The sequence below is a fragment of the Ptychodera flava genome, chromosome 15, assembly GCF_041260155.1.
Source record: "Ptychodera flava strain L36383 chromosome 15, AS_Pfla_20210202, whole genome shotgun sequence".
Lineage (NCBI taxonomy): Eukaryota > Metazoa > Hemichordata > Enteropneusta > Ptychoderidae > Ptychodera > Ptychodera flava.
The window spans coordinates 14,824,051-14,851,102 of record NC_091942.1 but is presented as its reverse complement, the minus strand read 5'-3'; the positions used below and the strand labels follow the sequence as shown (position 1 = coordinate 14,851,102).

The 27,052-nt window shown below is 37.8% G+C and overlaps 2 protein-coding genes across 11 annotated transcripts in view; one reads left to right on the top strand and one right to left on the bottom strand.

The window, feature by feature from the left end:
• The window catches only part of LOC139151275 (meiosis inhibitor protein 1-like), a 65,708-nt gene extending 53,029 nt beyond the window's left edge, over window positions 1-12,679 (bottom strand). Inside the window, exons 1-5 of one of the 3 annotated variants that reach the window (XM_070723956.1) lie at window positions 12,239-12,679; window positions 11,274-12,018; window positions 9,680-9,941; window positions 9,329-9,376; window positions 8,292-8,365 (exon numbers count right to left, since the gene is read on the bottom strand). In XM_070723956.1, coding sequence (XP_070580057.1) covers window positions 8,292-8,365; window positions 9,329-9,376; window positions 9,680-9,917 — 360 coding nt within the window. In that variant the 5' untranslated portion in view covers window positions 9,918-9,941; window positions 11,274-12,018; window positions 12,239-12,679. The remainder of the gene's footprint in view (window positions 1-8,291; window positions 8,366-9,328; window positions 9,377-9,679; window positions 9,942-11,273; window positions 12,019-12,238) is intronic. The other 2 variants (XM_070723957.1, XM_070723955.1) reach the window with 2 other exon arrangements.
• Window positions 12,680-12,889: 210 nt separating this feature from the next.
• Window positions 12,890-27,052, top strand: part of LOC139151273 (myosin heavy chain, striated muscle-like) — a 64,470-nt gene continuing 50,307 nt past the window's right edge. For 4 of the 8 annotated variants that reach the window (XM_070723946.1, XM_070723948.1, XM_070723950.1 and 1 more), the window contains exons 1-4: window positions 12,890-13,035; window positions 13,601-13,811; window positions 14,390-14,533; window positions 26,272-26,428. In XM_070723946.1, coding sequence (XP_070580047.1) covers window positions 13,632-13,811; window positions 14,390-14,533; window positions 26,272-26,428 — 481 coding nt within the window. In that variant the 5' untranslated portion in view covers window positions 12,890-13,035; window positions 13,601-13,631. Of the gene's footprint in view, window positions 13,036-13,202; window positions 13,812-14,389; window positions 14,534-26,271; window positions 26,429-27,052 lie in introns of those variants that run through there. The other 4 variants (XM_070723947.1, XM_070723949.1, XM_070723952.1 and 1 more) reach the window with 2 other exon arrangements.

The following is a 27,052-nucleotide window of genomic DNA, read 5'->3' as shown; positions in this document are numbered from 1 at the left end:
AACATTTACTCTGTTTAAGTGATGGACTATTGTTTCAAATTAAAACTTAGTGAAAATATGTAACGACTCGATTAGTTCCAGCTGTATTTGAATAAGTCTATCCAATACACCACAATTGAACACTGGTGATTAAATAGTCTGTCAATAACGCTTGAACTGAATTGTGGAAACCCTTGAGCGATCAGATCCTGAAGCAATTCTACAACCACAACCCTCTCAAAGTGCTTGACTATTGTATTACTTATCTGAAGAATATTCATGATTACCACAATTATACCTTGACAGAAACTGAAAGTGAGTGGCAGATACTGCGTTCATTCCAGCTTTGTCTAAAGTATTGTGTTTTATCGACCAATGTTCCATAACTCAAGAATTTACTGTAAAGGCCAACTGTCCATGTTCACTGTTGAAGATACTGTTCCAGGTGATTGAACCTGATGGGTTTTTGAAACGCATATATTTGGCTAAACTCATTGTTAATTTTCTGCAATCCATTTTCAACTGTATACAAGTATAGATGAACAGTAGTACTGAAGTCAGATAGATTAAAGGGACTGGATGATAAATTTGATAACTGATGCTTTCACTATTATAAATAATTAATTTTGGGCTCAGTTACTATTCTGTAATTGTTCATCATTTGATATGCTTGAAAAGACTACATTACTTTCTGTTACACAATGAATGGCTATCAAATGAAGTTTTTTGAATGCTTCAGTAAACTTTCAGGGTTAAACTGTGTTAGGCAAACGCTATTAGAGAATGTTCTGCCATTTGTAGTTTTTTTCTTTCTTAAATTGGGCGATTTGCCAACTCAATAGAAAGGGCCTTTGTTACTACCTGTCCCTCATTGCTTTTTATCGGTTGAAAAATTTCCGGAATAGTATTGATGTCAATGAATTGTTACTGGTTTGCAGTGTGTGATGCAAGGTGACACAACCTTTTTTCCTCCTTTCAATCTTGGGTGAAACCCAGTTGCTTTCAATGGTATGCTAGGGACCTCTAAACTTAAAAACAGGGTTAGACGATTGAAAAAGTGAAAACCAGACTTACAACAGGCTCCATTTGTCGGATAATTACATTCATAAGAGAACACACACACACACACACACACACACACACACACACACACACACACACTTCTAAACTAGACTACTGCCATTCATTTTGGTGTGGACTTCTTAGTTCTAGTATCTCCTTCAGCATGCTCAAAATGCAGCAGCTAAAACTGTTTCACAGTAAAAAAACACAAACCATACACATCCAATCCCCGGCATTTTCACTGGCTACCACTTCAATACCACTGACTTAATGAAACCTATGGCCAAGTTCTAGTCTACATTCTAGATTTGATTAAGCCAGGGATGTAGAAAAGTTTGCCGGTTACTAAAGAAAATGTTACCAATGAAACAACTTATATACAAAAAAAAGTTTGGTTACAGGTGGCAAAAATAAAAGTACAGGCGGTTACAAGTAGTGTATGTGCACATAAAGTTTGTGCAAAATGTCCTCATTTTTTACTATAAAAACTAAATTTTTACAGCCGGCAAACTTTAGCTGACAACCGGTTGTTTTTGCCAGCTGACAGCTATTTTCTACAGCCCTGTATTAGCCCCTACAGACATTGTTGTGTGTTGCACTCCAAATCACAAAATAAATTGTGAGTACATATACCGTATAGACTGAAAGCACATCGAAGAGCTTCCTCATTTGTGGCTTAACAACTTTGGAATTCCTTACCATATGACATTTGACAAGCATCCATTGTGAATAGCTTCAAGCATAAATTAAAGAGTCAATTGTTTGCTAAGCCGTATAATGTACATCTACCCAACTGTGCCTCTGAGAATAACACTGCTTATTAATTTTGGCATATTATCAATGTTTTGATCGGTTGATTGACTGATAGATTGATAATCATTCTGCTATTACACATACACACTTAATGAACAAGTCATCGTTGATGACACAGTCCCCACTTGTTAATGGGTACTTTGATTACAAGTCCTTGGAGAGGATAGAGTCTGGTTCATTAATCTGGTCTGTGATTAAAGTTGAGTTGCATGATGGTGACAATGTAAAACAAATGTGGGCTACCACCCTAATTACAAAAGGTCATTAAATAAGTCACTCAGTAACTAATCGACAGGATGTTACCGAACATTTTTGCATTCTATTATCACACTGACAGATTATCACTCGACATTTCATAAGCGATACCACTAAGTATCAATGAAATGAATTACAGCACTGTTAGATCAACATCTGAACAAAGTTTAATCAAATATTAGATCGGATCACAAAAAAATCGACATGTGTGTATGTATAATATATATATATATATATATATATATATATATATATATATATATATATATATATATATATATATATATATATATATATATATATATATATATATGACATAAGGAGTAATCCTTGTACCAAGTTTGAATGAAATAGCTCCTGGCATATCTGAGATTCTGTGTGAACGGATTGACGGATACATGGAAGGATGGACGCACACACGCACACACGGATTGAGAAATTTGCGTGAACGCGATGCACTGACGTCAAATACAGGAAACAAAATGGCTGCCACGCAGTTATATTGGATTATCAAAACACAAATTGACATGCATATGCATGACATGGTATGCATGACATGGAGTAATCTTTGCACCAAGTTTGAATGAAATCCCTCCAGGCATATCTGCGGGAACGGACGGATGCACAGACTCATGCATCCACACATGCACCGACACGGCCAAACCTACAAGTCCCCTGAACGGTGTCTGTGGGGACTAAAAAATGACTTCAAACTTTTACTAAGAAGTCTTTTGCTCCTGTAAATACCGTACACTTACTAATTTTCGGAACAATCAATCCTGTGATGTTGTACAGTATGTGAGACGTAAAAAACTTCAGTACTTGACAACACACCATACTGTATTGAACAAACTATGAATGATAAACACAATACCGATTGTCACATTCACCACAAGAGTTTGGTACAATCCCAATGCATTCAATACAATAGGTTCTGTCTACACAGGTAATGAGAGGTCAACAAAACTGTCAAGAAAAAAATCACGACAAAAGAATCAAACTAAAAAAAGAACGCCTTAAGGTATTTGAATTAGTGGTGTACTTAAAGTCCTACTACAAAAATGTTGGTTTTGTGCTAATCAAATGTTATCTTTCTTAACATGAAGTTGGTATGATTATTTTACAGTTTTCCACATTCTAAGAACAAAGCTGATAAATTCTGTCTGTGATCTATGCCCCAGAGACAGATATAGCTGTATCCAGTAGCATCTTGGGGTATCTATCTTTAGGCTGTTAGTTAGAGATACTGATCTACAAAATAAGAACCGTAAACTAGTGGAATCCTCAGCAGCTAATCCAATTTATATAAAGAGAATCACTGGACTGGGAACTGATTAAATTTGCCAAGCACAGCACAAAGACATAGGAGTATATACTTGCTACTCCATTACACTTAGAGCCAATTTAAATCTGGATCTTTAGGTAGGAGCCGGCTGATTGGAGAAATACCAAATTGAACATAAAATGTAACTGTAAAATAGTCTAAACCTCCAATTCTTTGGATTTGTAAAGTAAAGTAAGCCTTTATTGAAATCGTATCCACAATGAAGGTTTTGCAAAAACAACAATGAAAGAGTATATTATATATATATATATATATATATATATATATATATATATATATATATATATATATATATATATATATATATATATATATATATATATATATATATATATATATATATATATATTTGAGGTCAATATATTATGTGTTTATGTGTAGCCACATAAACTATACCCGCCTACTCAGTAGGCTAGGTAAATAGTAAAATTAATAAACTCTGCCTAGACAGGTAACACATTTTGGTTTCCTTGCTTTATATATTTATATGTGAAGCTGTGCTGCCTATAAATGTACAAAGTACTGCTACATACAAAAAAATGAAAATAATTAAATTTGGCTCCAAGGCTGACAATATGCCCTCATCCTTTCAAAATACCAGAGCAGTACACGGACAATGCCACATCTGTTGACAATATTTTTGATCCAGTTGAAGGATTGATTATTTTATTTTCTTGCTGAAAAATTTATTTTGTGGTTGGCAGATATCAAATGTGTTCAAACCACAGTCCCTTAACTCACAGAGGCTGAGCTCATGCTTATTAGTGGGTGTAATGATGTCAATACTTTGATGATGTAATAATTTCTATTTGATTAAAGAAATTATATTATTGGGAAATTCATACATTTCATTGTGAAATATTGAGACAGCAAATAATTAGTGTTACTGATAGCTCAACATTTTTCAGTCAGCAAAATAAAGTGAATTACCATAATTTCCTAAAATTGAAAAAATCAAAACAATGTCAAAGATAGTGACTTTTATTCTTCTATTATAAAGTATGACATGGTGTAAGTGTTCACTGGTATATTTTCCAGCTTAAGATTAATGCAATAATTCCTGTTCATAAAGATTTACATTGATTGTTTATTTATTGATCACAGTATAAATGTTATGGTGGTTCATGCAAAAGAATCTTATCAGTAGTGGTGACTGTGGATTTAACGCACTTGAATACCAGGCTATCATATCCAGTTCCTCCATGATGACTGTAGGCAATTATATCTATCAGAATCGACACTCACGGGACAAAATTTAGTTAGTGGTTGTGGGAACATAAGCAGGTTAAATTTAAACATTATTGAAGTTTCAACCCTTTTACGGAAAGATGGAAGAAATCTTTGCAAGCTTCCAAAAATCATTTATTGATGTTCCTAACCCTAACCAAAACACTGATAGATGATAACATTAGAACCAATCTGTGAAAATACCAACGTTGGGAACAATCGCAGATCAGGTCATATAGCAAGATATAATAAGTACCACCGCATATCAAAATGTAATAAATTTGGTAACATGTCTGTCTGAAATAGAATGTTGCCTGCCTGATATAACACTGTGAAACTTGAATACAGATTATGCAGTATATGTACTCATCAAGTACATGAGAACTCTCATGATATCATCCACTTGTGTACAATGGAAAATCATGCAGTGTCTACAATCTTTTGAGTTTCTATATATGCAAACCATGCTTATAGAGCCTCAGCAGATTTGCAAAAGGACAGTTTGAGACTGTTATCCTGGAATGCTCTTCGCATTCCTTTGGATTCTTCTCATTCTATACACAGTGGTGGACAAAGGCCATCAATTAACATCTCAACTTTAGCACTGTATAACTCTCCCATTGGTGAATATAGACTTTACAAGCCGAGAGAATCAAAATCCTTTCTAAAACAGAAATGTTTTTGTGACTTGTGTCAATTCATTCTGTGAGACCAGACTGCAGGCTCCCTATGAAAGGCACTCTTTCATATGTTCAAATGTCAAAGATTAAATGCTCACTTATGTAATTGCACGTACCCTCAGGGGAGACCATCATGTCTTTAAGGTAGACAGAAGTTCTGGTTGCTCTCATGAAAATGGAGTGACTATTCCCTGTACAACTCGTCCATATAAATTATACCTTTAAATCAAACATGGTAATTTGTCAACATTAAATTTTTCACATGCCGAAATTATGGCAATAGAGCTTGCAGAATTAGTTGTATTATAATTCAGCTGACATCTTATATAAAATTATGTGCATTCATAGACCTAAGGGTCTATGGTCTACCACAGTATTGAAACAACAATACATTAGCTCCTGTGTTTTTGGACATGCAGGTACTGAAATACTGACAATCTGTTCTGTGACCAGGAATTAATTATCTCGATTATGATACAATACGTCATTTACATTTCCTGAGAAAACAGAGGTGTCTTTAGATATGCTGTATATTTGGAGCAAATCTGATACGATCCACAGGATTATGAGTTGGTAAAAAGTGCAGAAGAGCTTTGTTGGTAAGAAATGGTGTGTACAGTGTTGGGTAGAACGTAGAGATTTACACTAAGAATACAGTTAAACTGTATTGTCACTGGATATACTAAGGTTATGCCTGGGGACTCTTAAGATGCTGTAAGATATTAAAAGTCTGTGAAAAATGCCTCATTGTCTTGTAGCTTTGTTCAGAACTTTTGGTTTGTATTTACTGAACCATATACATAAACTCTGATTTACTCCTTGCAGCTATGATCTGCTTGTTATCCACAATGTTGATTACCTAATAACCCCTACCCACTGCATAATGACAGGCAATTATACCATGGAGATACACTAAAAAAAGGCTCAAGAAAAAATTCTACCACACTTGACAACCACAAATCATTATCACAGAACAGAGGTAGGAATTATAAATCTTAAATTATTTATTTCAGTACTCTCTGCCAGTTTTGTTGAAAAAAGCAAATTAGAAATTAATCAGTTCTGACTTAATTTTCTGGTTGAGTTCATCTGTTTTGTTGTATTGCAGAAAACACAACTAATGAATACCAAAAACTGTGGATTGGTACAGTATTAAAGAAACAACACATACTATTATAGTACTAAAAAGAATGTTAATTGTATTGTTTATATTATTACAAATATAGAAGCCTAAAAGTCACATCTGCAGAATGTCACATCTGCAGAACTGTATGCCATGTTGAGTCAAATTAATACTTGTAACAGGAGATGAGGCTCTGTGGAAAAACAGAAATCCATATCTGTTTACCAGATTCAATTCAAAAATACCTTATCCTATATTATTAAAGGATCACTATAACAAAATTCCTATATCTGATATCTTTTTATTCTACTGATGTCTCCGACATTGTGACCTAAAATGGGATACTGGAATGCGTTACTGCCTTTGGTTATAAGAATTTAATGTTTAATTTAAATACACTTTCTTCTGTTGCAATTTTACATATATGTGGCTGATCAACTGAGTGGATGAAACATGTACATACTCATCACTGGGAAGAGACTGAAAACAGTCTCTTGTGGCTGTAATTGTATTCAACAGTCATATCTTGGTCAGAATAAATGTCTTGTTTTTTTTTGGCTTTTTAGCCAAGCAAATGAGCAAAGTATACACTGAGACTGTAGCAACTTAGTCCCATGTGTGAGCTAACAGATGAACCAGAAAACCTACCAACAGGCAGAAACAATTATTATGCTTGGTGGAACACTAACATTGAGTGAATTCTTTTGTAATTTCCTGACATATCACTGTTCATTATATCAACTGCACTGAAGAAAAAGGAAGGTGGAATCCAGTGTGCACTAAGCCGTAGTTACACAAAGAAAGATGAAAATGTTCTGTAAAACTTAATTTCCAAGGAATAATGGAGAAAACAGCACTGTCAGGACCACAGTTCTATTAAAGTGATGATTCTCCATCTGAGCTGGAGATTAAATTGCTGGAGATTAATTTCAAGTTCTGCAAATTAATAATCAGTGCTGAAACTCATGGGAGGCCTCTCTTAATACACTTTACATTTCATAAAAAATCTATCTGTTTGATAAAGCATGAATTTTAAATATAGACAGTAGAGTTCGATTTTTATGCTTTAACTAATAGAATAAAACAATGTATAGGAAATTCAAAGGTGAAGTATTATAGACTTCACCAGGGAAAGTCAATTGACTGGTGCATTGCAAGTAAATGTTTGCATCAACATTATGTATGGAACATATTGGTTGTTTTTATGCTTCTTAATGCCTTTATTAGATATGTCAAATAAATTGGTGAGAGGTAAAAAAATTGACTTTGACAAAGAGCTACAGATATATTGCATTATAGAATGCACTGACGACGCACAAAAATTATACGTCTGCGTACATATCATTAACCCCCATCAAAGGCAGGCCAAAGTCTTGTGTGCACAAATGTTGAGGGTTGGATGAATTATGAATTGGAATTAGAGCCCCTTACTGAGTACAGATAATGTGCTATTTTAACACCAATGGCAACATGTGGTCTGCATTGAAAGCCACTTTCCACAACAGTTAACACGAACAACAGTGTACAACTCTATTTCACGTGATGCTCTGTTGAATTGACTGGGAAGACTCAAAGACAAGCTCAATGATAGTCTTCAGAAATCTTTGTTCAAAGAAAATTTGGAGTTTAGCATTTTACTCAAGGGTTTGCAGAGATCCTGCCATTATACAACTTTCAAACATTCTCCCTGTGGTCAACTTCTATGTACATACAAAATTAACATATTTGCAGCAGGTAGCGGCAAGCTCCCGAGCGTTCACCTGCACTGAATAGTCAAGTAAAGATTAGCTACATTAATCTCTCTCACCTTTGTTATCAAGCTGTTAAGCAGTGACATCATCAAATCCTGAGATTTCACATGGCTGCACATATTAACAATTGCTGTGAATATGAAAGAAAAACAAGCTGGTTATACAATGCATTTTGCACAATTCCTATTGTCTAGGTATGACCCCACAACAACTGAGCCAAAACCATGCAGCAGCAAACAAAATTTCCGTTACAGAAGTTTACAGAAGTTTTTATAACAAGTATTTTCTCTTTTGTTCTATTTCAGTTTGGCCAAAATGTTCAGCAACGGATGAAATTCAACCCTGGAGTTTATTTGCTTTTGTTTGCTCACAAACTAATAACCTTAACAAAGTAAAATACATATTTCTGAAGAAATCCGTCTTTGTGGCATAATTTTTTTTCCTCATTTAATTGCAAAATTTGTGCTTGAGACAAAACAATTTGATAACATTCCTAGATACACATTCCTGACAACATACAAGATTTGTAATTTTAACAGTGTCAGGCTGAGAAAATATTCCAGATTTCCACTGTTGCCATGCTTTCTTTCTAGCTTTCAAAATTATGCAACTTGCAATCAAACTACTAGGTAACGAAAACAGTGGAAATGAAATTTTGACTTCATACTCTATTGCAAGTATTTACTGTTTCAATGAATTCAAAAAACATATGATAGACAAGGTACATGCCCCAAAATAAAAAGATTTTAACAATAACCCCCCCCCTCCCAATTTTATCATAATTATCTTGAATGTGCTGAGCAAACTTTTACACACCTGCTCGGTTCTCCGACCTACCCGTTGTGGTCTTAACGTTATCTCTTTCTTAGGATTGACCTTTTCCATGATTGTAAAAAGTTCAAAGTGAACAGTTTTTCTGCAATTATTGCTCAGCATTGTACTATAACTTGCTGCTCTATAGCTATGCTTTCGTGTACATCTATCACTCTAAGGCTTGTAAGGAGCCTGTCATTGGAACCAACTTTCATGTGGATTAGCTGAATATATAAATAAATAATTAAATAGATAAATAAATATGAAAATTTAAGCCAACCTTCAACTGCAATAGAAGCGAGTCTTCGATCTTGAGACCAAATCAAACCTGTTCAACAAAAAGGTAGCAGAGTTTTTTTGCTAAATCCTCATTTCATAAAACCATGAATGAAGGATACTGTATTTCTCTGATGGTTGGAATTAACAACATGTCTTCCACATGACTTAGCCAGGGAAACTCAATTTTCTTCCTGCAGAACAGGTGACCTGAAACATTTTTGATGGCAAGTATAAACAAAATTACATCAAGAAAGATTTGAACCTTGTTACAAAGCTCTCCAGGAAAGGTAAATATACTCCCTCCCCCATCCCCTGCGCAATGGTAACATTGCAAAAGACTAGATTATCTTACCATGTAAGAGTGAAAGAAAATGTATTGTTGCGGGATCTTCGGGTGTTAGAACTGAGTAAACTTCTGCAGGCTTACTGCTGCACAAACAAAGAAATGCAGTCAAAGTGTGCTTCTGCTTTGTCGGTGTACTATCTAGGTCTTCTAGTATCTCTACAACACATCCAATGCACAGAGGTAGGCTGTCTTTGCAAAGCACCCACCTTCCATCGTGGTTGTCATGATTGGGAGCAAAATTCATGACTTTAAACAACACTGTCTGAAACTTTGGAAACAAAAGAGAGGCGGGTGTGAAGGAGATACGTTTCAGATAGTTCTAAGCGGGGTAAGTTGTCAGCAGATTTATCTGGAAGAGCATGTTTCACTACTACTCCGCGGTTCCCAACACTTCGCACCAAACCACTTCGCACCATACCATCTCGTCCCATACCATTTCGCACCAAAACCACTTCGCACCAAAACAAACCTCGTACCAAAACCACTTCGCCCCAAAAAGTCATGTCCCAAAACCACTTTGCCCGAAACTTATCGCTAACTGGTAAAGCTGAAAATAGCCACCTTTCTGTCATCCTGGACTGAAATCTTGAAAGTGTACGCATTTCGCGAAATTGACATCGTGCAATTCCCGCGCAGGCACCTGAGTTGTTGCATTTGCGTGTTTCTATTTTCTTATTCTATCGTTTATGGTTTCATGCTACAATATATGGTTCGTGGTAGCCAAAATGTCCTAACACATTAATGCTTCCAAGTTGTAGTAAAAACAACCTTATGATACGTCGTAACATCGTTGTTTCAGGACGAGTTGACGGTACTATAGGCTTTGGGCGAAGTTGTTTTAGTACGATGTGGTACTTGGGGCGAAGTGGGTTTGGGCGAAGTAGTACTTGGGACGAGGTGGTTTTGGTACGAAATGGTTTTGGGACGAAGTGTGTGGGGCGAACTGGTTTTGGTGCGAAGTGTCTGGACCCCTACCTCCGCATCACCACTGGTTTAGAGTTACACACGGTGCATTATAATTTGTATTTTGATAAACAAAAAACAACACATGATGGGGCCCGAACCCTTAGATTCAACTGAAACCTGCTACTTTAAAGCCCATACTACAGGTTCCTGTATACTCTCTCCACTGAGAGTACGAGCAATGGTTACTGGTGTCAGGGTTCTTAACAATTAAAGGATAATTTGATAATTGTAATGTAACGATCCTTCCAAAGACGTAGTAAGTCTTGCGCATCGCCTGAGTAAAAACAACAAAACAAAAGTCGTCTACCTATGCGGATTGTATACACCGCAGTTCATCTCAGATAAAGTTTATACCATGTCAAAGGGGCGAGAACGTATCGTTTGTGGATCGATTTCTTGCAAAATATAATTGTGAACGCAGCACTGAATGCAGCTGCACACGATATGTTGACTTCGAGTGTCGTGTCGTACACTGCAAATTTCGATTCGTGTATGGATTCGTAAAAAACTAAAAGCCGTCCGTTTTGACGATCTCAACTAAAAGTCTCATTGAATTTTGATACGCAAAAAAATAAAAGGCTTCATAAAGGAAAACAGCTTGGTCAGTTTTTTGGAGAATATCAAAGTATATTACCTCTTTTTGTCGAAGATTTCACTTGGACGCACTACCACTGTCCTCAAGTTGCCCGCCATATTGTTATGTATGATAGAAAATTCTGATTGGTTGATAGTTTCCAGGCTGTTCCATCGTATACATGGACTTCCTCCCGATGCTCAAACATTGATTCTTGTATGAGTGCAATAAAACCCACGTACTTTGTAAACAAACCAGCACATCCCAATATTTCTACTGCCTTCCCATTGCTACGAAATTATTTATTCGCTTATTTATTTCGCTCTTGTTTATTTAGCCTTCCTTTCATAAGAAGTGATATGTCATGTCCGTAATATATCAGAAAAATAAAACTAATAAAAACAGGTGCACTACACCGGCACACTCTATATTCTGTATGTCTATACTCTTTTTTCTCAAATTTTCATCGGTAAAAGTACATGCTAAGACAGAATGAATATCTAGATCGATGAGCTTTGCAAAGTTTATCTTGTCATCATCACAATAGGAAGCACTGATAATCATCTTACATGAGGGATTCTCTCTAGGACGTTAAATTCGTTGTCTTGCAACGCCGTTCACTGCGGAACTTATACGATACAATATGCTACACGTGCTACTTTCAGTACTTTGCAATATGGACCTAGATCATGTAGATGTGCCATGTGCATGATGTGTGCGTACACTGCAGTCTCGTTGCCATGAGCGCAGTCGTGTTCGTAACTGTGTTGGTCACATCTGTCGAGCTGGTCACCATACAACCTACCTACAGAGAGAGAGAGAGAGAGAGAGAGAGAGAGAGAGAGAGAGAAGCAGTGCCGCAAATATCAATATTGTGGGGAATGATATCGTGCGGAAGTTCCCTTACGGAAGCGAGAAAATATATAATTGGTATTATAAATTTGATAATCATTCATGGAACATGAAGGAAGCCGGCGATTTCTCCACGGCATGCCTATCTTCATAAATATTGAAAAGTCAAGTACGTTCTCCACCCCTTCTCCTGCTCATCACTGGTCGCTCACATCATTTCATCTATCTGGTCCTCCGTCGGTCTCTCCTTTTATGGGTATATCGAATTGAGCCGCACATCGACGGGAGAATTGCAGCTCATTAGATATGAAGTACGTGTTTAAGGACTGGGGCCCTGGACCTTGAAGAGTAAATTCATCTTTATCCTCAGCTGAACTGCTTCTTCTCAAAATCTTCAGCTGGGCTTCACTCCATCGCACAGTGAGCCTGGTGCTATGGTCAGAGACAAGAGAAGAAGAGCTACCCGAGCGGCAAGATTCCCGAACTTTGCTAAATAAAACTTTTAGGAAATTCAGATACTCTGAATCAATGTTTGATTTGTTGTGTCATTGATGTTCAACCAGGTCATATAATCATGTTCACACCGGCCAATATGACACTGAGAGTGTGTCGTCCTCAACAATTTCAATTCTCCCAACTATGTGCATTCCGATAGTTGTGGACATTCTCAGTGACATACCAGGGGAGGAGCTTATGACGTCACAGTCGGTAGACTTTTAACTTATTAAAATTTATGCAGATAAGCCGGTTTTACGGAGTTATCATTGGTTTATTATAATTTTGTGGGCTTGTACCTTCTTTCTCGACCAATTGTGTTTTTTCGCAGAATAAATTGTGTTCCCCCATACTGAATTATATTGAAGGCACAAGTTTATATGCGGCATTGCAGTTGCTTTTCTGCAATCAGCAGTTTACCAAGCTGGTCTGCGGATTTCTGGCTGTTTCCCATACTCTGTGCTTTTCGTTTAAGGTGTGAATTTTACTCCTGTCATTCTAATCTTCGGTTTTTAATGAATTAATATTTTTGTGTGGGAGATTTGCGGTATTGAGAATTTAATTTTTCCATCAATATTAGGTGTATTTTGCATGACACCGCACTTTGGACTCACGAGTGTGTATCGTTTATGCATGTAAATTAAGGTCACTTCACTTTGCGGAGTGACATAGTCGTTTTGGTGTTTTCCAATCTTCGTTGCCCAAGTGTGCTGTTTTGAGACTAAACACGAAGTGTTTCACCTCCATCTCGTCTTCGCTGCCATTGTCACGAAAAAGAGACTCAATCGTGTGTCCTGACGTTATCAAGGACCCTGGATACTGGATTATGTTCCTCTGGCGGAAGGATACTTACAAAGCTACCGATGTTGTGATGCGTGGTCATTGACGAGCTAGCGGGGACTTCACACTGTTTACTCACTCTGACAGAGTGGCTGGCAAAGTTTGGCGTACGCGGCTTCTCACCCCTCCCACTCGACTAAACCTCTCTTCTTGCTTCACCCGTCAATTTGACCAGATCTTGTATCGTGCATATTTTGTAGGTGTTGGATAGTACCCGGGTAAATCGCCAAAATGGGGGATGATCCGGAGCAGTACTTGGTGGTGGACAAGAAGCAACAGATGCAGGACACTATGGTCGCTGTCGATGCGAAGAAAAGTGTCTGGGTTCCTGATGAAAAAGATGGTTTTGTCAAAGCCAAGATCGAGAGCACCAAAGGTGACATGGTCACGGTTATCACACCGACTGGAAAGGTATGCAAATACTTGTTGCAGACATTAATGTGGTGTGTTGGATTGACAAATAAGATAATTGAATCGCTGTGAACGACTATGATGACACACAACCGTTAACCCCAAGTTTTCAGTTCTTTACAATTACGCACTTTACCGGCGTCCTAGCAATTCATTCACCCAGGATCCCTGTCAATAAAGTGCGATCATTGTGAATCGACTGCCGCGCCAGAGCATGTTTTCGCTAATGTTCCTGATGTTATGAACTTATGAAGATATTTTCGCGTTGTCTGTTGACATTCGGCCGTGCACGCATACAATCTTTACAAAAGAATCAACGTGTGTATATAGAGTATTCTACTATATGTAAATTAGGCAAAATGAAAGTAAACATCTTAACTGTTGAGAGTATTAGCATCGCAAACACCACAACATGCAAACAATACAAGCTTACCCCCTTTCAAAAATATATGTGCAGAATAAACAGGTAATATTTGCGTTAATTTTTAGCTAACTTCATAAGTACAATTATGGCACATTCGTTGAAAAGTTTTCATGCAATTGTACTCCAGGACTTATTTGTTCATATTTAATTTCAGCAAGTGACTTTGAAAAGAGATGATACTCAAGCTATCAATCCTCCGAAGTTCGAGAAAATTGAAGATATGGCTGCCTTGACCTTCTTGAATGAAGCTGGCGTACTTTACAACTTGAAACAGAGATACTTTGCTGGTCTCATCTATGTAAGTTGTAGAACTTTATTAACAATGGCTCACCACTTGTTCATCCCTTGACAGCCCCCCACCACCTATGGCAACTTGCAGTTGTCAATGTCATGGCTTCAGCCTGATGTGTGGATGCCATGCTTTCATGAGTTTCTGCAAAAGATTGAAATATAACTTATTCATGAAAAAACTCCCACCTTCCAAATGTTTTATTTGGTATCCTTTCTGAGAGTCCATTTTGTTTCGTTCCTGTATCATCAGTGGCTCATCTTACCCAATAGTGCCTCTCATATAAGTTTTAATCCACTAGCATGAACATATATGAAAGTAATAAATAGCCTTGCACTGTACCTTGCTCCATTTTGACTGACAAACAAAATGTAGCAGGGGCCTTGGCTTTCGAAAGTAAGCTAGTTTTATTGAGTTAGAAATGCCTGAAAACTTGTGATCATAGTCCTTCAAGGCTGGTGCACCAACCCCACCCCCATTCCCTAATATGTAAATGATAAAATCACCAGCCGAAAGCAGAGATACTGAGCTCCTATGTTGTCTGGCAGGATGTCCAGTTTAATCATTGTCGAATGTAGGTTGGTGCTTTGAATTGGCACAAATAAAGCGTGTTTGGCAACACTATTGTGGTGGGACACAATGTCCAGGTACTGGCTCTGAGTGTACAGTTGCTGAGTTATACCATGTTGTAAGGTCTGTTGTACTCACATGGTCAAGAGAGCTCTCTAACAATACTGAATACAAATTCTCACACATTTTTGCATTCCAAACTTTCATGAGAGAGCCAACACTGATGAACAGTGTCAGCCATTGACTATGCCTCCATTCAATCATTCATTCATCAAGTTTCCCTTGACCACCACACAATACACTTGGTGTATGATATTCTATGCACCGAAAGCTAACAAAGTGGCAGATACAAAAGCCTACATGATCCCTGCCAGCCCACAGAAGGTGTTTTGTTAACAGTTGTGGGTGAATGACCAGCCATGGGTTTAAAGGTGGCCACACCAACTAAAACATCAGAGAACAACTTGATACTGTGTACTGTTGATTCCTATAGGCAAGTTTGGTTTGAGTGTTGCAGGTATAGAGTTCAGGCAAAAATTAGAAATTTTCAAAGGGAGGTTGGAATTGTGAAGCTCTTGACAATCAACCTTGTGTACTTTCCCCCAGACCACTACCACAGTGCCAGTCAGGACATTCACATTTACCGCTATTGAATTGGAAGACAAGTTTTATTACACCTTGGAGCGTAGGTCTATTATTTGTGGCGTGTTTCATTAACCTTGTTTTAAAGCTGTCATTGTCATGTAGTCAGCGCAAATGAGGCAAGGCCCTATTCAGTCATTGGGATCCCAAAGAAACAAAGCTACAATATATAACATCTTCTGACTTTGGTTCCTGAATGTCCAGGTGTAATTAACAAGTTACTGTGTTGTTCTGTGGCCAGATTTGTTTAATGGCAGGGATTACCTTGAGTCCAAACTTGGGTAATAAATTGTAGGGTTAAGTTATTTAGGGCGTCTGCTCATCTTGGTGCTCTTCAACCCATGCACAAAACCACAGACCTTGTTTTTTTTGACTGCCCATTGAAACCCGAACTATGAGCTCAGCTTTGATGATGCATGAAAAGAATATGCTCCATAGAAATGTGTGCAGAGCATCTTCCAAAACATGATACCAGCTCAGCTATCATTGCAGTGTTCAAGGCCATGTCAACCCAAGAAAGCAAACAAGGATGCTCTAAAGTAACAACGGTAATGGGGCAGTGTTTGTCATTTTGTCTTTAGAGATAAATGAGGTCAGGTCATGTCTGGTCTGTTAGGTCAATGTGTGTGCCAGAGTATTAGGTGACTATGAACCGCAGCAGCATGCCGGGAGATCTTTCAGAAGAGAGGGGCTGACAGACTGGCCACAATAATTGCACACATGATTCTCAAACAGTTTTCTCCTAAATTTGTTTGCAACATTTGAAAAGTCTCAGACTCAGACTGAGGTGTTTTGGGATTGCAAGGAGGACCTGCATGACACCCCAGTTGTGAATTGTGATCGAAAGTACGCTTTACCCATCATCCTGGTGGACAAGTAGAATCCAGCATAAGAAATTTGTGTGGAGAGGTGAAAGGTCAGAGAGGCCTTCAGAGTGTGGTTTCAAGCTCTCAAATTCCTTATGAACAAAACTATTTTACAGCAAAGGTTACACATTTCTCCACGGAGCTAGCATAACATACCATTCTGGGGGCATTTAATAATGTCTACAATATAGTCTAGCCAAGCTTTGGCTGCTGTCTGTGCCATCTGTTGAAATTAGGGAAAATAATTTTTTTTATGTATATTTGTCAACGTTTGAATGTTCTGTGTAGTTCATTGGTAAATTTCTGCTGAATGTAAAGTATGTAGAGTCAAAACATGAAAAGTATGTGTATAGCAATACTAAAACTGATAACATAGACAGATTTATACAGTGGTGGAATTTCTTGCTCTGGATGTGATGGGCAATAATTTAAGGTAAGACCAAGAACAGGTCATTTTTCAGTCCGATGTTTCTGGTGAAGTATTATTTTTCTTTTCAGACTTTCACTAAGTTTTTCAAAGCAGGGGGCCCCCTTTGAAACCAAGGACTGTTCAGAGGTCAGTCTGGAGCAAACAGGCACTGGAAGTTTTGAGATGGGGTGAAAACAATTTAACTTTGATTTTATTTTGTGCCATTTGCCAATAAATCAAGAACAACCCCTATATCCTATCTGCAGGGGGGCTTCCCAGACTGCAATGCAGTGAGTAAAATGCCCAACTGTGAAAATTAATGTTGAATTGGCAGTGCTGTCATGTGCCATGTTCCACACACAGACAGTCAGTGGATGCTCCACATTCTTGTTCCGGGTCTGTCATAAACCCTGCACAGACAAGAAAAAAATACAGTGCCTGGATAGAATTTGTAACATGACGCCTAGCATATTGTTGGTATGCAAACAATCCCGTACATTCCTTCATTGAAGTCAGAAAAATGGCAGAATATTGGTCAGAAAATACTGAAATTCTAGCACATGTATCATAACATTTTGATCCGCTTTAATTTTTGTAACCCTAGACGTTGATTAGAACCATCTAAATGTCAAAAGTCAGAGCTATAATTTGCAAGTGTGTGGTGTGATATGCTTTTTTCAAACATGGCCTCAATGGCGAAAATCAAACAAGCATTGTAAAATTTTTCCCTGGGCCCCTTTACTTTCTTCCTATTCTATCGTATATTTTTTTCTGATAACGTTCAAATTCTTCAAGAAAAGACAAATTTTGGCACTCCTTGAGATGTTGAATCTGTAACAACTTGGCGGACAAATACCGCACCAATTTTACAGGCTCCATGAAACTGTTGAGTGAATCTGAACCATGATCAGACCACTAAATGATTGCAAATGGCAGCATTAACCTTCCTGGCAACCCCACATTCCGACAATTATGAATAGATAAAATTTTCCTGTATGGTTTATCAGGCCACTTCAATAGGAAATGGGGATTGGCACTCAATGACTCTGATAAGGTACATGTATATCCCTTAAAAGGTCAACATATATATGAATTGTGGAGTACCAGACAGTGGTCCAGAGATAACTGGGGACCTAACCCAAAGTCTGTCACAAAAGAGCACGGAAATGTATCTCTTTAATTTTAGCATTTCCTCTACTCTATGTGCCCCATGATGAGAAAGTTCAAACATGTTTTCAAATCCCTCCAGTAAGAAATTCTATCAGTGATATTGTATCTATTCTATGATTTATAAGTAATCCGTCCCAGCATCATTTTTCACCACAAAGTTTGGATGGATGGTATCTCTTCAAGCTAAACCGTACTGATGTGAGCTTAGCCTAACATCATTTCATGCGATAGCGAAAAAAATACACATTGAACAAGTTTAGGTGATGTCATTATTTCAGTGTTTCCATATATAGGTGGGGGCTTGTGAGCTGTTTTCTGATTATCACTGCAAGCTGATGATATCTGTTGACAGGCCATGAATCTTGTTTGCCATAAATTCTCGCTTGTCCTGTTGTGGGCTCGTCAGAAAATAGAGAATGAGTCATTGATATAAAAGTTGTTTGCCAGGAAAAATTGTCGATGGTTTCTAAAATGACAAGTTGCTGGGATTCTGCAGAACTGCCAGTTTTAGAGTTCTCAGTGGTACCAGTTAGTCTGTGCTCGCAGTGTTAAACTGATCATTTTGATGTCAGGGAGGAATTATCATCATGGCAACAGGAAATCTTCTTTACGAAAACAATGCACCCCCTCCTTTGAAGCGTTTGGTTGCCCTTTTATGCACTTTTGTCTCTTTATCCACAACTTACATTCACAGAGTGCACATTACAAATTCAAAGCCGTGGTGTGACATTTGCAAGGTGACTGACTGCCCATCTTACAAGCATTCCTATGCAGTGATGATGACCCCCACCCCTACAGTGTGGCATAGGTTTGCATACTATCATATGCTGTCTACTCAAACCACACTTTGTATAGGAATGCTGACCAAATGTCTTTCTCTTGAAACCAAATCCATCATTACTTCGCAAATAGCTGCTTTTTCCTCAGAGTCTGTCATTTTATCATGCAAGAGGGTTCTGTATCCGTATGTTAACTTACCAAGGCTGCAATTTGATGTTGAAAAATGTTGTAAGAAAAAATTACAAGTGAGGATTGCGTGTGCCCATTCGGCAATGAATATGGTCGACCCTGAACAATTTTACAAATTGACATAAAGTAAAGCCTTGGAGGTGCAGTTACTGTACAAAGCTATGGGAGGGCTTCGAAGAAACATGGTTGTTTTGAAGAGGAAGGTTTTGCTCAGTTTCCTCCATGTTTGCTGACTCACCCTTCAGTCACATTTGGCCTGCTGATAACCCATTGTCTGTAAGGTGAAGTCAGTCTTCTTTCAGCGAAAATAGTGTGAAAAGTTTCAAGATTACCTTTGTGAAAAGAGATAACTGGAGACTTGTGATGCTATTAAAGTGCATAGAGAAGAAGGGGGTAGATATGACAGCGATTGGCATGTGAAATCACAAGGATATAACATTCCAGTCAGTCTTTGCATACCAATGGACAAAGGCAAGAAGCTATCCCTTTAACTGAAGCCAAGTAATATCTTCAAGATGCCCAGTATTTGATTAGATTTGCTGTTCAAATATACGTTAAGATGATGTAATACCTTCCTCCCAGAAGCCAAACTTGGACGTGGTTTTGCCAAATCACTTTATCAGTACCCATGCTAATAGGATTTTTCACTTTTTTAAACCATATTTTTCCACCTCGTGTCACCAGACTGCAACATCAGTGGCCCCAGTGAATAGGTTTTGTTGAAGTTCAATAGAATAGCATTGTCAGCTTATGTCACTCAACCAAGTGAAACCAACAAAAACCACAATTATTTATCAGTGTTTAAGTCAAACATACTTAGGTCAGAAATCGCAGATTTTCTTGTAAGTCTTGTGTCTGAGGTTTTTGGCCCGTCGCTGCAGCCCCTGGCTTTGGTAAAAATCCTATTATTTTGACAAGGTGGTTGCACCTGTACATACAGAAACGTTTTCAAACTTTTCACTCCATTTCCCAGTAAATAGATCTACCCACTTTACTGCAGTGGGGTTGTGTATGTGCACCAAAAGTCACTAAAGGGTTACAAACAGACTGGAATATCAGACTCTGATATAGGTGTGAAAAAGCTTTAGAAAACAGTTGCAAAATGTCATGCATCTTTACAATGCTGATAGAAAAAAAAATGGTGAAAATCCTCCAGCAAAATGCGCAGTAAATTGTCAGTTTCTGTTGGTCTACTTTGAAAATATATCAAGACGTTGGAAGAAATGAAAGTCGTTATTGATCTTGCTCAGTACATCAGCATTACTCACCATTAAATTCTCTAAAAAGAAGCCATACACAAAGTTCTCGGTCCGTGCCATAACAGGAGTTTAATCACAATAATGGGCTTTTCCCAAAAATTCTGCACTGTCAACTCCCACTGTCAAATGAGATCTGTTCAGAAATAAAGTGAAGTGTGTGGATTTGTTGTTAAATATCTGCTTCACCTCCTTTTGGCTTATTTCCATGGAAGACTGACTGACACAAGTGAAATGATTATACCGAAAAACACAGCTATTTTAAATTATTTCTATGGTATGCTCATTTGTAAAAAAATAGGGCTGTGAATGTTAAAGAGATTTTACGTCCACTTGTATCAATTTACATTCAAGTTGTTGAAATCGTTCCAACAGACTATACAAATTGTGCCTAAGAATACAACATGGCTTCTCGCCACCTGTATACTGTCCGATGATTACTTTTCCAAATATTTGCCAGTTTTTCTGATTACCTCCAGCCTCAATTACTTGCACATCTACTCACACACTCCCTTCAAGGTTAGAGGTTGCTGTCACACATTGTGCTAGCTCATTTACAGGTGAAAAGCGTCCTGGGGTTTCACAAAACACGTAACTCTGTATTTTGCAGGATTAGGGTAATCTGTGTTTCATGTGCTACGCAATGAAGCGTCACCTCTTCAGATTTTCCCTGAATACTGAATCAGCTATCTTGAGTATTTACCGAGAGATAACCTCCACTAAAGGGATTTAAAATTAGCAATTTAGATAAGGGCCTTTCACCAAATTCATTGCAAGGTGACACTTAAAATGGATTCTTTCTTCTGTTCTGTCTGCTGTGAAATTTTTCACAGTGGCGGTTGCTGCAGACTACACAAAGAGAGTCTCTACTGACGTCATCTCCCTGGGAAAGACGTCATGAAAAGTAACAAATTAGCCAGGTGTAGAAAATTGAATTTGACACGATGAGACCGGAATGGTTCCCAAGTCAGAGATATTTACACTGCAGCAAGCTTCCACTCAATTGGCCACTTTATCGGTCCGTCAGCACAATAGAAAACAATGAGAATTTCCAGCAACGTTTGCATACTCCTTCCTCGTGTTTGCTAAGATGCTTGGTGTAAACAGTTCCTATCACTGAAATTCTCAGGGGATGACACTAGTGATTTCATTGTGATGGGATACCCTCAAGTGGGCTCATTTGTAATAAAAGGAAATTGTTTACTTTTGTTGAAAAAATAAATTTGTATGATTTGGGCAATCAATTCAGTCAAAATAAATGCATGAAATGTACCTGCAGTATTTCTAGAAAACTTAGCGATGTACATGAGATTGGGGTAATGTTATTTTGTTTTAATCTGCCATTTATATCAGAATGAGATTAGAGTATCTGCTACCCAAGATAAGGCTTATCTCTGACCTAAGATAGCCTCACAGGTCACAGTCAAGTTTGCCCGATGGAATTACGATTACTCAAAAAACATTCCTCCAGATAACATTTCAAATTTTGGATTCTTTCTCTGTCTGTCATGTCACATATGAAACCTAGCAAGATGCCCCATTCGTCAATGTGCATGGCAATATCAAATCAGAACACCTCATTAGTGAAACAATAACCAGAAATCAAGATTTATTAATTTTTTGAGGGAGGAGATTCTGCATATAAATTGACTGGCAGCTACCTTCTATAATTTCTAAACCAAAACTCAAAGGACATCTTTGGAACTCTCATAACACAGTCGTCCAGGATAAATATGGTGCACCTGTGCATTCAGGTAGTTCCATTGTTGTTACCGGGCACTGAAGTGGCTTCATTTATGAACCACTGAAGTGGAGGGGATTACTTACCACCTTGTTCAGATAAGACAAAAAGTGAGAGAACTTGTCAGAGGACTCTGGCACCCAGGGAACTGTAATGTGTGCGTGTTGCAAAATATGTCTACTCCGAGAATTAATCTGGGCAAGACGTATGTACCCATTGAAATTTTACACCATGGCAAACAGCAGGCAGTAAATCCTTAAGTGAAAAAGGAGGGGAAAAAAAAGGGAAAATTCCTCATGAAAGATAGAAAAAGTATCAGCAGTTCTTGCCCTTTAGCTAGCAACAAAGTAACCTTTGGCCAGATTTAGCGGCCAATCATTGAGTCTGTCAAGCAGTGTTGCAAGTATGTGTGGGGCTCTCGTTTTACAAGTGGAGGGTATAAAAAGCCTGACTACAACAAAGGAGGCGTAATTTGAAATGTCATGCTATTCATTGCCTCTATTAAGTCAATATGTTTACAGAAGTGGTCTTACATGTGGTTTTACGACTTATCCGGACACCAAACTTGCTAATTACCCAGCAACTTCGCTGATGATATTGAGACTTTGATCAGTAATTACCAAAGCACTTTGGTAATTCACCTCAAACTTGATACTTGATCTGGCTGCAGTAACTCCATGGGTGGCAAAGTGTAAACACAGACGCTGACAGCCACAGTGCATACAGTGATAGCATAGACCAATTTGAGACATGAGTTTGCACTCAAAGTATTCAACAGTGTACCCATACAAAAAATTGCTGAACAAAGTGACGAAAATGGCACAGGACTAATACAACTTGCAATGCAGTAAACCTGCCCACTGCACCAAAATATTTCTGTAACTTCAATGCTTCAATGGACATCATATCTGATTGAACAGTCTTACTTCAATACTTTTCCACTCAATTTGTGCTGATTTAGGCACAATTATTGAACACCACTCAAACTTTCAATCACTTTCCTAAATCAACTTATACCTGCAGAAATGGTAAAGGAAGCTAGAATACATGTAAGGATTTCAATCTCTGTATCTCCATGAACTGGCATTCCTCGATCACATTTATGCTGATAGACAACCATTGCCAAAAGGCAGCAAAACTCCGCAACGATTTCGAGCTAAACTGACACAGTATTTCATATCCCTGCATCAAATAAAATTGAAAACACAATCCCATCAGTGACATTTGGTAAAATTTTCCCATGAATCATATCTTAAAATTAAAAAAAAGTGAAACAAAGACGTCTTGCACTTTGCCGATCAACAGCACAGTGTGAACTGTGAAGTGGCATCTGCATTGCCTGCACATAAAAGCAACTCAGCGTACCTCAGTATCAAATGGTCTGCATCTTATGAAAACAACAACTGGCAGTGAAAGTTGTAATAGTCACCGGTAAAAACTCTTCACAGATGAAAGTATAATTGTTTCAAACGAATGAAACTGCAGGTTTTAGAGAAGAAAACCAATTGGGGATGCGCGGAGTGGGACTATTTAGGTGACGTACGTATTATAAATAAACTGGATATAAACGTAGGATTTTCCTCACAATGCTGTAATAGGAATTCCAATGTCCCCTTGTTTTACATTTTGTAACATAAGTAATAGTTTTGCTGCTCTGAAAAGTAATTAAACAAACTCTAACGACCCATTATACTCTTCTAACCTCTCCGTAGTTGAGTTTTACATGTAACACGGATGAACAGCACACATGTACATATGTTGGTTTTACTGAGGAATGCTGTTCAGTGGAATGCCAACCCCTGGTCACAAATTAGTTTATGGCACTAGTATGATACTTATCAGTGACTTTGTATACACATTGTGTACCCCATGGAGCACTCATGCAGCCAGATCAAGTATCAGGTTTGAGGTGAATTACCAAAGTGCTTTGGTAATTACCGATCAAAGTCTCAATATCATCAGCGAAGTTGCTGGGTAATTAGCAAGTTTGGTGTCCGGATAAGTCGTAAAACCACTGTAAATGTTTAATTTGTTGTGCTCACAACAATTAACAGGCCTTTTCTCGCCCGATTTTTTTCTGTTACTCGGGCACAAGGACAGTATAATACCTCCTTGTGGTATAAATTACCAAGGCTTCTCATAGGCCCTCTGTTGTGAGGTCGCAGACCAGCTGTTCATGTAGGAATGTCTGCTTGAAGACCTGGCAAGCGATAGCTGCTGCTGCGGCTTTTGCCTTATATGGTTGTCAGCCATCCATGTTCGTGTTTCTTATTTTGGTCGAGAGCGTCTCAGATTACCGTGGGTTGGTGTACAATAATTACAAGGCGTGATGCACTCTGCCAGCAGTCGGGGAGGATGTCAGAAATTTTTTGTCCCTTGTTTTTTCACCCATACCACGTTTACAGTGTCATGGCATATGTCAATATATTTTGCAAAGGAAATGAAAGGGGAACGTGAGACTAAGTGAGTGTAGTTGCCACTTGCCAAAAGTAGAGTTGTGGTGCTACTTTCATTGAGCAAATAGATATCACCAAAGCACTATCTGGAGTCTGACTTTCAATGCTTTTCCTTTATAATAAGCCAGTTTGAAAACAAAAACAAAAAAACTTTAGGAATGTTCATTGTGCCAAATCTAGCACTTGTCAGAAGTGAAATATACTTCACAAAGTGCAGTCCCTTGAAGACCTCTGACGGCCTATATATCAGTAGATTTTATACTGGCCAGAGAGAACAAGAAAAATTCAGAGAGATTTTTATCTAAGACAACGTCCAAAGTAAAATTTTAGACTTTTTAAAAAGTATGCCTTTGAGAAATGGTAACATCAGAGTTCAGAAAAATGGCGCTGGTTGCAGGGAAAGTGCACGAAGGATGCTATTTTAATCCAATATGACCTGCAGCGCCGAAGGAAGTCGTTGGAATTGATGCCAGGCTTGGTTTTTTCCGGTCCTCCTGATACAACGACGTCTATTATTAACTTGGCCCAAGAGCAAGTATGTTGAAAGGCATACTGGCTGTGGTGCATTCTAGTGAGAGAGAATTTAATGATGGCAACATGCTTGTGTGCGTGCATTCTGAAAATGTCAAATTGCTGCCTAGGCATTGCTTGGAATAAATCACAGCTTAAACAGTGGGCATTCTTTGTCACAGGGATTAAAAAGAATTTTTTCCTTTTATACATATCTTTCTTTATCATGACTTCACCTGTGAGCTTCACCACCACTTCAAAATTTTTTGGTTGGAACTTTGCTTGGAAAAATCCTCAAAGTATTCACATTTAAAAAATGTGCATGCAAGTGATTTGTTGGCCCTGTAAAATGTTTACAAGACTAATGTCAACATAGACAAGGTTACTGCTTAGACTCAGTTGATTCTATGTACATTTTTGTACCTTTTTATACAAAATCGATATCACATGCCACTGATGTATGGCAACTCCCCTTGGATACAAGAAAATTTTGTACAGTACATGTACTGATGCAGAGTAGTCAGAAAAGAAAGTACATGGAAGTCTTCACTTGTCTCAGGAAGCCAGGAGACGTTTTCTGTCAGAGGGCACACTTCCAGTCACAATGATATTGTCCAAACCAGTGCTCAGCACCATGCATAGTTGTTTAAGGACTGATGGGCTTGGCAACAAAAAGGCCAAACAAGGTTCAAATGTCAAGTCTTGACCTGTAAGGTCAAATGTCAAAACTTCACCTGATAGCTTCTTATCCTTATCAGTATACTTAAGCCAAATAAATATTTTCTTTGATTGTAACTGTTTAAATTATTAAGGTAACTCTCCTATATGGGCCTTATGGGAGGTTTTTAGAATATCCATCGAGTATATCAGTATAGAAAGTGTTGGTACCATATAATGTTTATTCAATAAAAATATGAAAAAGTGTTATTTTTTTCAAAATATCTCATAATCTACAATCAATGTGATTATTTCATTGTGTCATGTTGAAGACAAAAAATGTAAAAATCATAAGTTATGTAACACTTGCATATTTTTGAAATTTTATGGACTGACTTTGAAAAAAATTTCATTCCAGGCCTTTGTTCAGTTTCAGTTCCATTTCATTTGGTAAAATTTTTGTTTACTTATCACAAATTTCCTTCTTTCATTTCTTCCCAGACATATTCTGGTCTCTTCTGCGTGGCCATCAACCCCTATCGTAGACTTCCTATCTACACAGAAAAAGTAGTGATGCTGTACAAAGGAAAGAGGAGAAATGAAATGCCTCCCCACGTATACTCTGTAGCTGACAATGCTTACCATGACATGTTGCAAGGTGAGTTCTGATTGGTCAATGGCTGGACACTTTTATATTCCAGTGCCATTTTGTGACATCAGCGTTGATTGGCTGATAATGATATTTCTGTTTCATGCCATCACTGTTCTATTTGAGTATCTGGCAATACACGTCACAGCCAATCGTTTCGTTGCTAACTTTGGCCGTTTAATTTTGGAAAGAAATGAGTCATTCAGAACTGATTACCACCATCGGAAATTTATCAGGAGATTCAAAGAGTGATGCAATTTAGAAATTTCAGAGCAATTATAGAATGCCCACACATATATCAACACCATGGGCAGGTGCTGGGAATTCATGGCATAGTATCGTATTGGTTCAACTGTTTCTGAGAGGAAAGTGATACAGTATAGATTACATGCGACTAACCAAGCATACTGAAATCATGACGGCTTTCCACCGAGGGACACCAAAAATAAACATTCATAACAAATGAGATAGGAATTCAGTCTTTTTATAATTAAGATAATTTAGATGTCACTAAAGTAACTCCAGAAAATGTCTCTAAAGAAAAATATCCGAGTTAACCATTTAGATATATTGTTAAATTTCTCATTCAGTATCAGTGACTAAGTTTTTGTCAAACTACAGAGAAAATACCCT